This window comes from Hyposmocoma kahamanoa, unplaced genomic scaffold (assembly GCF_003589595.1).
Source record: "Hyposmocoma kahamanoa isolate Upper Pololo Valley unplaced genomic scaffold, ASM358959v1 180, whole genome shotgun sequence".
NCBI lineage: Eukaryota > Metazoa > Arthropoda > Insecta > Lepidoptera > Cosmopterigidae > Hyposmocoma > Hyposmocoma kahamanoa.
The window spans coordinates 740,055-755,701 of record NW_020653711.1 but is presented as its reverse complement, the minus strand read 5'-3'; the positions used below and the strand labels follow the sequence as shown (position 1 = coordinate 755,701).

The 15,647-nt window shown below is 33.1% G+C and overlaps 1 protein-coding gene across 1 annotated transcript; it reads left to right on the top strand.

The window, feature by feature from the left end:
* The first annotated feature begins 1,045 nt into the window (after positions 1-1,045).
* Positions 1,046-15,083, top strand: LOC113225979 (SH3 domain-containing protein Dlish). The gene is made up of 7 exons (XM_026458473.1): positions 1,046-1,109; positions 2,635-2,828; positions 3,027-3,214; positions 4,311-4,477; positions 7,030-7,128; positions 10,428-10,576; positions 13,786-15,083. Exons 1-7 carry the CDS (start codon positions 1,061-1,063, stop codon positions 13,948-13,950), a joined length of 1,011 nt encoding a protein of 336 aa, XP_026314258.1. The 5' UTR covers positions 1,046-1,060; the 3' UTR covers positions 13,951-15,083.
* Positions 15,084-15,647: the final 564 nt, after the last annotated feature.

Sequence of the window (15,647 nt, the reverse complement as noted above, 5' to 3'; positions counted from 1 at the left end):
ACACTTTATAAGCTGTTTATGTATGTATTAATTTTAATAGAAATAAAAAAACAATTTTTAGATGTACTTATTAAACTTTGTTGAAAAGCGCAAAGTTTGAGATATGCGCAAAATCGAATCAAGACGTAAAGATGCACATGGTGTGCGTCCCAACAGCATCGCCGCTGTCAAATGTACTAAGCTGTTTGAAATTGTTTGTAAAAACAAGGAAGTAGTTTGAAACTGCATCCCAACTGACGTTACAATGCAGTCTGGAGAAAGACCATCTGAAAACATTCTTAATATTGTCACACTTATAGAGTTGTTGTTGTTAGTAGAAAATATAGGTACCGTAGACAAATTTTAAAACACGTCTTAATTAGCATATTGTAAATAAGCTGCTTTTTATATGTGGAGGGCATTACATATTATATTTTTTAAAAGATGGAATTTAATTGAGATACATGTTATATTTATAAACTTAATTTAGAGTGTTAAAGGAAGATATATAAATTGTATTTTATAATGTTAACATAGAATAAATGGTATTTTTATGCTAATATGTTATGTTATGAATGTGCCAAAGTCTATACGAATGCGAAAGCAGAAATTTCTATTACAAACCTTGTAGTTAAATGTTGAAAGTTTATATAATAATTTCAGAACTGCCTTTATCATAATTACATAATTATGTTTGTTTGTTCGATCTATAATAAATATCTTTTCATTAAAAATTGTTTGTTTGATCTTTTAATCCAGATACCCTATAATTTGTACATAATTAGCACAAAAAGAATGTCAAAATAAAAGCATTTTAATTTCTTGATTAAGTAACAGTATTACAAAAAGCAATCTCTTGTTTTATACACCGATCGAATTAAATGCAAAATTCTATGAGTTCTGCTTTTAGAAACCAAACGAGCAATGACAAAACGCATCGCTCTTTTAAAAAAAGTTGTTTTGTGAACTTCTGACTGTCAAGTAGAGACTGTGAAATCCTTTTGTAACAAAAAAACATCGAATGATGTGCTAATTGTTATTTTATTTCTTGAAATATGTGTTAATTTATGTGTAAAACAATATGGCGTTCTTGTGTCCAGTCAGAATCAGAAGGGGGAAGAAAAAGAAATGTAAGTTTTATTGAGCTTTCGTGAGAACTTTTATGTCAATGACCTCTTGGACTTTCTACATAATTTCATATAAAACTAGTATTTCGTCTTGTTTTACTTGATTGTAACTTGATCATATGATATTGCACCTGACTTTGTGTGAAATCAATTACGATGCTCATGAGTTAATTTCTTTTTTCTTATTAACAACTATAGTTTCCAACTAGAGCTATAAGTTTGGTTAGAAGTTACCAACAAAACAACAAAAGATAAATAAAAGTAATTTATTACAGTAATTTACGTTCCGACTTTCAGATATAACATCACCATAACAACTAAATATAAAAAATAATAAAGTAAAAATAAAACAAAAAGATTCACAGTCATTTTTCATAAAAGATAATACAAGCGAATCATTAATATTAAACAAGACAGCAATGTGGACAAAAAATATTAAATTCAGCATGGTTGATTTTCAGTCTTCACCTATTGCTATTACAGAAACATTACATAGGTACATATAATAAAAACAAAGCATAATTATTCCCTATAAATCCTCAGTTTATGTAGAACGCCTATGTAGAAAGTTACTGGAATGGGTTGTGAAAAAGACTTGACTTAATCTTCAAATGTGCTATGTAGCCCAGAAAAACAAAAAATACAGCTTTTAACTCATTTTCTGTAAATCTTTACAAATGTAAGTAAAGTCACTGTTTCACCAAAGATGTCATATATATAAAACCAGGTATAGACTATATAAATACTGTATTTGGAAATATTATAATTCAAGCAACTCAATGGATTTTGCCATCATGGATTTTTAATATTTTACGATATCTTTGGATAGCAATCAGTAGTTACATACTTTATATACCTATAAATAACCAATATTCTGCATAGACCGACCAGCTCCAATTCATGAAAGTGCTATACCCAAATTGAGAACTAAGACTAGCAAGAGTATTGCCTGGGCCCTCCATATTTAGTCCTCATAGTGCTAACTGTTTTGCCATTTGCTATGATGTAGCTATAATGAGAAAATCATATTTTAAGATTCATAAAAGACCATTTTAAGATATTGAAATTGTTTTATGATAATTTAGTTATGCATCATTAGGCTAAGTTTCGATATGTCGGTCATGGTACCGAACGTTATAACTGTTTTTAAATAGAGAATTTTGAGTTCTATTTTATGCTATTTAACACAGATATTTTACCACTTATCACTTAGCCACGTTTTAGTTAGTGGATGGAAGCACAGAGGTCAACAACTTCATACAAAATTTGCTTACATTTCCATCGTGTGTAGGCTGTTCGTGAGATAATCTGGCAACTAAAAGGGTTCAGGAGTGGACCGAGCAAGTTGAAATCAAGTTACAAATACACAACATACGTACAATGGATGTTGTCTAAAGTAACTTGGAAATTGTTGCTAGCTTTTGGTCTACAGAATATGAGCTCTCATCTGATCTTTTGTTTTGGCCTTCACAAAAAAATAAATGAGTCAAATTAAACAGCTATAACACATTTTCCATTGTAATTACAGCCAGCAGTGGAGATTCAGACAAAGATTTATCAAGACCTGGCTCTGGCCTTAGCCCGGGCATGGGCCGAATTACAGGCTCTGCTAGCATTGAGACACTAGTCCGAGTTGGGATTGAGAAGGAGCACGGTCTTAGTCCAGACTCTAAAATGGTGGTACTTCATGATTTTGCTCCTTGTGTTGATGACGAACTTGAAGTAAGAATTTTTGGGATTTCTTATTATTGTTTGTTATGTTTATTTAAGTAGAAATATTTAATGAAGGAATTAAATTAAAAATTTCTTTTAGAGAAAGAATGTTGACTACACCAATGTTACTCTCTTTCTGATAAATCATTCTTATCTTACTTATTCATGAAAAATTTGTTACTTCACATAATATACAACTTATTTCAGGTAAAACGTGGTCAAATAGTTAATGTCTTATATAGAGAGAATGATTGGGTGTATGTGATAGTAGCAGAGTCAAGGAGAGAAGGATTTATTCCGCATTCATACTGTGCACCATGTGAACCACACGATTTAAAGAAAAAACTGCCCAGAAGCCGGTCACCGACTGACCTGGCTCATAGAGATGTTTCACAGTAAGTTTAACTGTCTGATATTTCAGAAAGCAATTCAGATAAAGTATTAGGTGTCATTTAGTACCACTTGTACACTTTTGTCACAATATTGATCAATTATGTATATCACTATCTATAATATCTATATAAGATAGATTGATACATAAATTAAGTAACCATTTTTCTACTATTGCAATAGTTGAAAAGGATGTCTGTATCTATACGAAATAAATCATACACACATTTATAAATTTGAAGACTTTCATGGTAATTCTCATCACTAATTAATTACAGGTTTCTTACCACAGTATGAGTTCTTTTTATTTTTTCGATATCTCAGAACGGGTTCACGCTTAATTGTCACGGGTATCGCCAGTTAAAAGTTACTATTATTATTAAAATAAAAATATTTAATGTTTAAAAAACCTGCCACTGGTCAACTTGTGATCATGGGGAGTGTAATCATCCCGAAATATAAGAAAAATAAAAAGAAATCATACCATAGTAAGACATGTGACCCATGAACGTAATCGAGTATAAGCGGCAAAATTGCAGCATTAAACATAACTTTTTTTTGTTACTATTTAACCCTAAAATGATGTTGCTACCTAAATAGATTTGTTTCGCTCTACGAAGACTAAGGCAAACTGTCTCTCGACAAGCTGCGTTGACGGCCTATCACCTACGTTTCATCCGTGCTCAGCAACGGTCTTGTACTGTGGAGCAACTCAGTAGTCTTAAAAAGCGCTTTCAGAGTCCAGAAGAAGTGTATCTCGAACACACTATTCTCTCGAATACGATTAGCGGTGAGTGGTTCGATGATAGTTAGAAACCGCCGTTCAAAAGGCTAAAGACTATTATTGCCTTTGCCATGCATCATTAGGGATATTTGCATATTTGTCTCTCTCATCTCTCAATTCTTATCCTCAATATTTTAAAACACGTGGTGAAGTCATTCAAAGGCAAACTAGAGCAGAAATTAGGAATCTTTTATACCAAACGCGACGCTATTAACTTTCCATCTTTGTATTTTTCTATTTGATAATTAGAACAAACTAGTGGAGTTAGTTCACAAAAAATAAAACAAATTAATAATACTTGAAAGTTCTATTTCTAGATTATCCGTATCAGACGGAGCTACAAATGATGGGCACTCGGAGTTGGGCAGTGAAGGCGAAGCATGTCCATTCAGCAAAGACCCCTCAGGACGATACGTCGTTCTGTACACGTTCCAGGCGAGGGATGAAAACGACGTTGATGTAGAAAGAGGAGAGTTTGTTACAGGTATTGCAAGGAGATTATCTCCTTTGATAAAAATTCTTGGTTAAACATAATATCTAAATACCTATATAAATCGTGATCATGAGACCTGTGAAGAACCCAAATCATTGGTTTGTCTGAAAAGAACAAAGTACGCGAATTAAATCCGATACAATCATGTTGTTGTGTGTGTGATGAATTTCACTTTCCGAATTTCAATGGCACTTTTTGAGTCATTTTTATAAAACCCTTTTTTCTTTTGGTTTTAAGATCTTAATCGTACAAATAAGTTCAAGCAATGTCAATAATTATAAAATCACAGAAATATTTAAGTTAAATACAACAAAATTTTTTTTAGGTCATACGAATGAGGTTGCAGTAACACGAATGATTTTTTCATAAACATAAATGAGAAAGACGGCACAGTAATGAGAAATTATTATTAGAACACACATTTTATCGTTCAAAAAAGAACATTTAACATCATTTAACATGTAACCAATATTTTAATATAACTTCTTGTATCAAAATCCTTCTCATCCGTGTAAGACCATCTATCTATCTATATGTAATTAATAAATAAATCTAAAGAAGTATTTTGTTAATGTCATATAAACTTTGTTGTACATCAATATATCGTCATCACCACCATCAACATCATCATCATGATCACCATTATCATCAGCATCATTACCATTCACATCATCATCACAATCATTTAATCACAATCATCGTCACCACCGTCATCACCACCATTATCACCATCTAATTGTTATATTTCAAGTAAATGTTTGGCTTAAAGTAACTATTTGACTTAAAAGTAGACAAGAATGAGAGCAACAATAATGATATTTGAATACATTTTTAATTGTCAAGTGTGTAAAATATGCTGGACTGTTATAAAAGTGCATGGATTTTATAGTTCCTTTGTCTGATTGATGTACAATAAAGTTTATAAAACTATTACTTATAAACTTATTAAGATTGATTTACATGAATGAGAACGATTTAGTCACTAGCACTGAAATTGGTATTTAAGTAGATTTTTTGCTAAAACGGAAATGCACAGGTTACTTCACTGTATACACTCCAATCCGACAGGAGCCCCTTCTCACGTGTGCGAAGGGTGAAGGTGATGGGGTATTAACTTTTGTTATTAGGAGGCTTTTAGTTGAAGTGACACTAATGATAAGAAAAATTGAAACACATTTTGTATTCCCAAGAAAATATGTTTGTTTATAATAAATTGGAAAGTTACGGTATGTATTCGACGTGAAAGTTATTAGAGTTTATCCTCGATGGTAAATATTGCGATTTCCACGAGTGTTTGATTTTTTTTCTTCTTTTCTTAAAATTAGGGCGACGTGGAACCGGCTCCCATGAATGAGAAATTGCCCACTTTTTTAATTTTTATTAATTACTGTGGCGTAGTAAAGTAGTCTTTTTATGTGTAACACAGATTAAGTAAGCAAGCAATCATATTAAATAAATAATGTTTAGCATTCATGTAATAACGTAAAAGTTATTGAAAGAGACACATTTTTGGTGGTTATCTGAAAACGACCCTGTTAGAGTTAATGTTAAAATAAACATAAAGTATAGTAAATACGAGATTTCTTTTTACAATATGAATTAATACAGAAACAATTTGAACTATTCTATAGACAACAAATACCGAATATTACACGTAAATATTAATAACATAGGCTAAAAGGGCTTAAATATATAGAATAAAAATTAACGCATTTTTTAACCAAAAACGAATGATTAATCCATATAGGTGCCTAAACAAAGTTCTACATTAAAGAAAAATAAAAGTAATTAACCGGGATGTGAACCTGCGATCACAGGCTTCGCAAGCAGACTCTCCCCACTAGGCCGCTAAGCCGTATCATTACTACTAAATAATTTATTGTGGATGCTTACCTTAAATCAGTTCAGTGAGATACCAAAAATCACAAAGAATTAAATCATGTAAGGCGAAAATGTGTACAGGAGCAGTGAGTGTTTTATTTAGGTAGAAAATACAATTTAGTTATCTTTGTTGTAGTTATATTATTAAACTTAAAAAAATATTTTTAAATGTATCATACATTTTTTTTCTCGTTAGCAACCTTAGGTATAGGCAAGTATTAGTATGTGCAAATGATAATCGAAAAGATGAGTATGTGTAGTTAGTGTAACTGTGTGTGCATGTGTGTATTGTGAATTTAATGTAAATATGAATAAAATTAATCTGTGTCTCCCATTATTCTTCCTTGTCTTTAGTGAGACTGTGGAAATATGTAAACACCAGTAAAGAAAAAAAGTCCATCATATTTGGAGTTATCAAACGAAATTTTAGTAGTCTTGACATTTGCAAGAAAATCTGGACATTTTTAGTAACAAAAAAACATCGAAAATATCTGCACTCTCACGCGTCAGCAGAGATAAGAAGAAGAAAGAGTCGTATAGTTTTACTACAGAATTGCGAGGTGGGCTTTTTTTCTGAAAATTGTTACCCTAAACCTAAAAAATCCCGACAAATCCTTGCAAATGCCAACCCTAATAATACATTATAATCATCCTCTTTTCAGTGTTAAACCGAGAAGACCCAGACTGGTACTGGATAGTAAGAAGTGATGGGCAAGAGGGCTTCATACCTTCAGGCTTTGTCTACCCTGCTGTCGTACAAGGTAATTAGAGTTTATGTAGGTCTACCTGGGAAAACAGGGATAACGTTTATAAGGATCAAAACGGCTTTTGGTAACGTTAGAGCTTTAGATTCACTGCTTTCATTCCAATGTTTCGATTTTCAAAGTAACCACTTCCACAAAAAACAAAAGCGATATATATAGGTACCAACAAGAACATAAAACATCACGTACATAATTATACCATATTGATTCCGTCTGTGGCTGAGCGGTTACCATGCTGGACTGCCACGCAGAGGTCCAGGGTTCGATTCTCGTGTCAGGAGAAATATTTGTATGGCCTACATTTATTTCTCTCGTGAGTTTGGGTGTAATTTGTGATTGTCTATGGCACCCGCGATACAAGATTTCCATAGTGCGGGACTATAGTGAGTGCGCGTTAAAAAAAAAGTTTATTGAATGTTTAACCACCGTGATATTCAAATATTTTTGCGTATGGCCCGTTAGTTCGTTCCGTCACTTAGTTGGCATAGCGTCTGGCACGGTTTGCTGGAAGACGTTGGTTCGAATCCAGCCAAACCGAAGGATTTTTCCTAAGTGTTCGATCTTTGTATTAATAATTTATTATTATTACACACTAGTGGAGTAATTTCACAAAAAAAAATTGAATATCATGTTGGTCAAACATTGTGACATTCAATCATCGAGTACATAACCAGAAATAGAGACGAAATAAGGGCCATACGTTCTTGATAACTCATCAGTGATACATCACTTATAAATACCAACACTCGTTTGCACTGGTAATATAGACAGCGCCAACAACTGACTTGAACTGACTGATATTCAGTATTTATTGTAATTTTATTGCAATAAAGGTAATATGTCTAACGATGGCGTGCTGTTTCATTCGGTGGTGTGGGGAGAAACATCTAATTACAAAACAAACGGAATCAAATGTCATCGGTAATTAAATATTAAATATTTTGCGATTTTCGTCCATTATAGCAAAGCTCAAGTTAACTGGTCGACTTGAAGTAAAACAATTGACGACACCTATTGATGAAACTCGTCCATTGTTTGAATTCGGGCTGACCAATCGGAGCGCAGTTATCACAGTAATTATATGGCAGAATTGTTTTCAAACAAATTAAATGACGTTTCGTCTCTATTTCTGGCTATATACTTGATGCATTTTCAATAAGCTTAAAAATTACAAATATTAAAGTTATCTGGCTGAGTGAAGAAATAGATTTATCACAGATGACGCTACGACAAAAAAATCGCTAAAAAAGTCGTATAAAACAAATACCTGCAACAGGCACATAGAAAAATGCGTAATGTCCGTTAGTTCGTTCCGTGGCTTAGGTGGCATAGCGTCTGTCACGGTTTGCTGGAAGACGTTGGTTCGAGTCCACTCGGATCGGACGATTTCTTCCTAAGTGTATTATCTTTGTATTAATAATTATCACACACATACCTAAAACACTACCACGCCTGTGTCGCAATATAATAGTTAACGAAGGTACGTACTGTCAGCAAAGTCGACGCGTGCAGCAACATCGGTTAATAACGGACACCGGCAACTTGATTTTTCTTGTCACCCTATGGCGTTTAGGTTTAGATAATATTTTTATTACAAACAAAAGGCTTTCACAAAAAATATTATATGAATTATACGGGGCAAGTTCAAATACAATCTCTGCTAGCAAATATAACTGTTTTGATCTAGCCTTAGAGTCGATGGAACCTCAAATGGCTTTGGTTGATTCCGCATAACTGTGAGAGTGTTGAATCCATCACTTTGGATAAAAGATTACTCTATACAGTGTGAAAACACGATTCCTAAAAATTAGGAATCGTGATAGAAAAAAACACAAAACTTACCTCGAATTTTACAAGAAAACCGCTGTATTCTATAAGTACTTTACATATATCAATGATTTTTTTTATATCAACTGAATTAAACAGAACACGTATACTATATGATATACATTTTTCAAATGGTTTTAATTTCGTATGTAATAAAATAAATTCTGAAGTAATGCCAGTGTGCAAGCAAAATGAACCATATTAGTATGACTGCCTCTGTGGCCGAACGGTTACCATGCTGGACTGCCACGGGTTCGATTCCCGGGCCGGGAGAAATATTTGTATGGCCTATATTCATTTCACTCTCATGACTTTGGGTGTAATTTGTAGTTGTCTATACGTGTGTCCGTGGCACCCGCGATACAGGGTTTCCCTAGTGCGTGGCTATGAGTGTGTACGCGTTATTTATTATTATTTATTTACTATCTTACAGTGCCCTAACCGTGTAATTTGAAAGCCAGTTTGCAGTTGAGAATTGAATATCAAATAATTTTATTATATTTCTTGCGTTATGTTTACTTATATCGACTGCTAAATATAATTCGGTTTCAAAAAGGCAATTCTATGCGGAATGTAATGTATTATTCTGTTTTAAAACTTGTTTTAACAACAACACTGCCCTCGAAGGAATTTTTTCTGAGTGTTCGATCTTTGTATTAATAATTATAACAAACTAGTGGAGTAATTTCACAAAAAATAATTGTATATCAATTCAATAAAAATTTAAAATACAGTGAATAGTGACATCTCTCGCCAGGACTGGTATCTGTAAAGGTAGTAACTGAGTGATAAATCTTTCATAGATTTCTCATACATGGCGCTACGACTAAAAAGTCATTAAAAAACCAAATACAAAGACACGACGCAAGCACTTAGAAAAATTCGTTCCGTGGCTTAGTTGGTATAGCGTCTGCCACGGTAAGTTAGAAGATGTCGGTTCGAATCCAGCCGGATCGAAGGAATTTTTTCTTAGTGTTCGATCTTTGTATTAATAATTATAACAAACTAGTGGAGTAATTTCACAAAAAGTAATTGAATATCAATTCAATAAAAATTTAAAACACTGCCCTGCTAAGCCGAAAGGCGCTATCTCTGAGATACGTCCTTTTAGTTTTTTTTTTATACCATTCAATAACTACAATAATTTCACATCTAATGGTATAATAGAAATAGCGCTATCAAACTTAAAACATTTAAAAAACCACTAAGAAGTATATCTCAATTTTTCCTTAAATTACTAATAGATTTGGCGGCTTTCTTTATAATCAAAATAGCGGTATCTCACAAAGGTAGATATGTCAATATCTCTATTAATCAAAAATACATATAAATAAGTTTTATTTTTAAAGATGCGAAAATACAATTTACAAAAAGTCGATTTGCTCAAAACTTAATCCGATTGAGATAGCACTTTTCGGCTTATCAGGGCAGAACAACACATTTAAAATGTAACTGCGTCTCTGTTTCAGCATCACAACAAGAAAGCACGCAAACACTGCATTCACCTACCGCAACGAACGCAAACAACTCAATGTTAAACACCACACTGAATACCACTGCGCAAGACAGCGACGGCCGCTACCACGGGACTGAGCTAGTCATGCTTTATGATTATAAGGTATGCATTTGTTTCTCTACATATTGCAATATGACGCACGAAGTCCATATTTTTTATCGTCACAGGACAGATCCCAGTTTGCCAAGAAAATTCGTCGGAGCCAACTACCTTATTGAATGTTTGCTGTTGTGCCCCAAAATAAAGTAGAAATGGAAAATCGGCTTCCCGAAGTTCATATTTATTTTCAGTATCCATATCAGGACGCAAAGACTGCAATTTTAAATAATCTCAGTTATATATATTATATTAAACGACATCAATTACGTGGCTCTGATTTTAAAGTAAGACTAGCTAAAGCACTTGGGTTATGAAATTGGAAACAACGATGGTACCACAAACAACCAGATCCGAGACAATATAGAAGTTAATTTTCTATACTGACCCGGCCGGGGATCGAACCCGGGTCTTCAAGGATGGCGACACCGTGCAAATCGTTGTGCAAGCCACTCAACCACAGAGGCCGTCAAAATCAGTTATATGCCGATAGAGTATTATTTTTTAGATTCTTTTTTTTTTATAAAATATTAAGTGACGGAACGAACAAGATCATGCGCCTGATGGTAAGCTACACGCCTGTCCTTATCAGTTGCAGTGCCACTCAGAGCTTTAAATCGCAAAGATCTGACGGGCACTGCCAAAGCGCCCGTTACCCTGAGACATAAGTTGACAAGTCCCTTGTGCCTGTAATTTCACTAGCACCCTTACCCTTCCAAACCGGAACACAGTAATGCTGACATTACTGCTTGGCGGCGGAAATAAGTAAGGTGGTAGTACTACCCTGGACGAACTCTTTCACAGGGAGCTCTGAGCTCGGAGCTTAAGGACTTGTATTTCTCTAACACCCTGTTTAGAATCTATTATAATTCAGAATTTGCAGTAATACTTTAAAACTTTGTATATACACAATTGTTTCCTAAAAATGAATTAATATGACATAACTGTTCATCTTTTGAACCGTCTTCAAAAAAGGAGGAGGTTCTCAATTCGACTGTCTTTTTTTTGTATGTATGTTACGCGGTAACTCCAGTATTTGTGAACCGATTTTCATGATTCTTTTTTTGTTGGAAAGAGGGTACCTCCATAGTAGTCCCATTTCATTTTGAAGAAAATCATCCACCTATAATGGTGGCAGATCACGCATGAACATTCATTTTTATAATTATTTTAATGGTTGGTGTTGCTGTGCTCCAATTCAAGACGTTTTTTCTCTCTCAATATACTTTGAGTAGTGCGAACCGATTTTTATTATCTCCTGTGTGAACAGTACAGTCTCCCGTATAGTGGCGAACTAGGGAATATTTCAATAAAACTTAGCAAATAGACGTAATTCCACGTACTTTTGAGGTCGGTTTTTTTAGTACTCTGTACGGAGAGTATGTTGTACAATTAAGAACATATATGCTTTCTTCGCACCCATATAACTTACCGTTTCATTTCTTGACACCCATCTAACTTACCGTTCAGTCAATAAAAATTAAGACATATGTTTCTTAAGGAAGAAGAAACATATAAGGTCGTAATTTTTATTTATATTTACTTGCTTTTATCCTATTGTGCTAGTGAAAAGGGCAAGGAAGAAAATGAATCGGGTCGCGGCGCAAAAGTTTTCTGGCTTAAACGATGTAGACGAATTTAGAGGCGATCAGCGTAATTAATAATTGGTCAGATGTGCAAAAGACGTACGTGATTGCAACGTATCTTGAAGGGCCAGCTCTTCAATGGTATAAAATCAATTTTTCGTCATGCACGACGTAAAGCATAATTGCTTAGAAGTTAATAGAGCAATTCCTATCGCAGATAGACTACGCACAGGAGTTTTATTATTATTGGCAACAGATAGCTAACGAATCGCAATTAAGTTATTTTTATAATTTAGCGACAAAAGCAAAGATACAGGATGATGTAAAATTTATCAAACATTACCTGAAGTCTTTGACACCAAATTTTCAATGGATGCTGCAGTCACGCTTACCCTTTGATGCAACCCACCCAAAATAAAAATGTAGAAAATGACATAAGCAATATACCACTAAAAGTTATACTAGTGGCCATCAAGGTACTGCCATTGCAGTGTTTTTGGCATTGTTCTTCAACGACGTGTCGATGGCGTAGCCTACTAATTATTTGACATGAAAAATATATTTCATTTAAAGACTAAATAGCTGATTAGAGATAAAAATTAAGATATAGCAATGAATAAAAAAGTAAAGTAATTTTAGTAAGGCAACATCGATCGTTAGTGATTGAATGAATGAATGAATGCCGTCACTGCCACTCTAGTGACACTGTATTGGGACTCAACTGGATTTTAGCAGAACAAGAGTCTCAATGGAATTACAATAACCAGTACTTTAAAAAAATAGCAGACTTGGGCCGAAGATTAGATGTTGCTGTTGCTAGTTATCCGCGGAAGAATGACATGCACCTACTGTCATTCTTCCGCGGATGTGTTATCTGTGGTTGTATAGTCTAAAGTACATAATTTTCATTAAAATAAGTACCTCACGAATTGATTTCGATACAAGTGGGCTACCCCTACCGTGTTATATCAAAACATTGCAAGTCCCAATACAGTGTTTCATAATTTCATTACAAGAATTTCGGCTGTTGTCAAGTGAAAACAAATTTATTCGTTTTTCAATAGAAATAAATAGCCTATAATAAAAATAATTTATTTCGGACTAATTAAATCCATAAAATTCAATATACAAATCAAACAGATTAATTAATAAATTTAACTGACAATAACATGAAATTGCAATTAAAATAAATAACGTAAATGAAAACAAATCTCATTATCATTGAAAATTAAAAAATTTCAACTTGAAAAGGTTGGAAAGAAAATTGTTAGTATCTAATGTACAACGTAAATTAAATGAATAAAAAACTAAAATCCTTTTTGTAGCCTTGTGTCAAAATGCTCTATTTGATGTTTTTGTATTTTTTGGTTTGACAAAATCAACCTGTCAAAATAAGAATAATGAAGGCTATAATGCAAACTATTCATACATTTTTTACTTTAAATTTTTTAATATTATCTATTACAACACTACTTTAAATCAAGTCAGAAAATTATACGAAACTCTACTACATGACTATATAGAATTATACGAAAACTGGCAACCCTGAAAACGTCACTTTAATCCTCCCTCAAAAAAAGATGAATACTCAATGAATTTGTCTATTTAAATCAGTATAATACTTTCCAGGCGCAAGCACCCGACGATTTATCAGTAAAACGCGGGGAATGGGTGTATGCAGACTTGACTCAACAAACCGTCGAAGGCTGGCTATGGGCCCACGCGCCCAAGTCGCGTCGCTCCGGATTCATACCCACAGCTTATGCGCGTGCGCCGCATACTACGTCTCTTTAAGTTATTGGAATTTTGGTCTGACATGTAATATTACCGTTACTACTATTGGCTTTGTAATGTACGTCGCCTTTCTTTCTCTAACTCGTGTCTTACAGCACGAAGTTAAGGAAATGCAAAAAAATGGATTGTATATGTACAATATATTGTTTAATTATTTTTAAAGTAATGCATCCAAATTAACACCTTTGATTAGAAATGTAAAATAAATAGAAAGTTTTCTTATCTCCTGAATAATCACTCTTTATAAGATACGAGTTTGAGAAAGTAAGGCATCGATTATCAACATGATAGAAAATTAAAAACGTTTATGTTACAACCTGCATCTTTACTGTTTTTAGGATGACAGATGTCGCTAGCGATCGTGTTTGCTTACAAAATTTTACTTCTTGTAGCCACTAGGCGCTGCACAATTTGCCATGCAAAATTGTAAATTGCGGTTTTGGAATTTAAATTTGTAATTGTAAATTGTACAAAAATGTATTATCACGTGGCGTTTACTACACCTTTAAAAAGCTCCTCTTGGAACCTTTTCAATAATGCACAGCCAGACATTGGAATAAGCAGAGTATAATTAAATTTCTAACTATATAAATAATACACATACGAGTGATAGTATTTTATTCTACAATTTTGATGTGTAACTAGCAATTACTTAAATACAGTATGTATATAGAGTAAAATAAAAAATAATAATATAACCATTTGTTTTGATTTTTTTGAATTTATCTGGTATTACAGAGGGAGGTATTATTCACTCTGTGTGTATTAATTGAAGTAAATATACCCTGCTTATTCCGAACTATACTTCATCGTTTTACTTCTTGGCTTCGTTACCATGCTTATTCCGGTCGATACTTCTTCGTGTTCCTTCTAGGATTTCGCCAGCATCAAGTTTTTCGCTTACTAATTTTAAGAGTGTGGGTGTACTATGCGAGAGAGCACAAGCTTTCGTATTAAATTTTGATGTTGCAGACTGTTGAGAGGAACATTATCATACAACTTTTTTCCAAGTGATGTTAGATGTTAGACCATTATACTTATCATTCCCATTGGTGCCAATTGTTAAAAATAATCTCTATATAACCGTTATGTTGTGCACATTCGTGTGTTTAACAAAGGAAACTATTAATTTTTTTTATCTAAAAATGTTTACTAAAAAAATTACAAAAATTTAATACAGCAACGTAACATAAACTAAACAAAATATTTTCAAGATCCTAGCTCTATTATTATTCATATTATTTAAAATATATGCAGTCATTCATAATCTAGCCCGATTTAATCGCCTGTGAGTGTATATAAATGATTATTGAAATATTTCTTCAAAAATTGGATCTGCATTTTGAAAGCATTAAAGTCATAAACATAAATGTAAAGACAGTCTTCCAGACATTCGAACATTCCAACTAAAAATACCTAGATTAAGTGTACTTTTAATATTGAATTAGGGTTTTTTGAAATTAGACATTTTTATTGTAAAATATCCGTCCAAATTCGACTGATTTTGACTCTACGCTTTTATTTTTTTATAATTATTTTTTTATTTTTAATTATAGTCGTTAAGGTTTATTTTTATTGATAATATGTATTTTTTAATAAATATTTTTTTACAATTTTTTTTATTTTTTATTAATCACATCACCACCGCGTCAGCTAGGAACAATCAATAGCACCACAGGCACAGACTGAAGACTCAT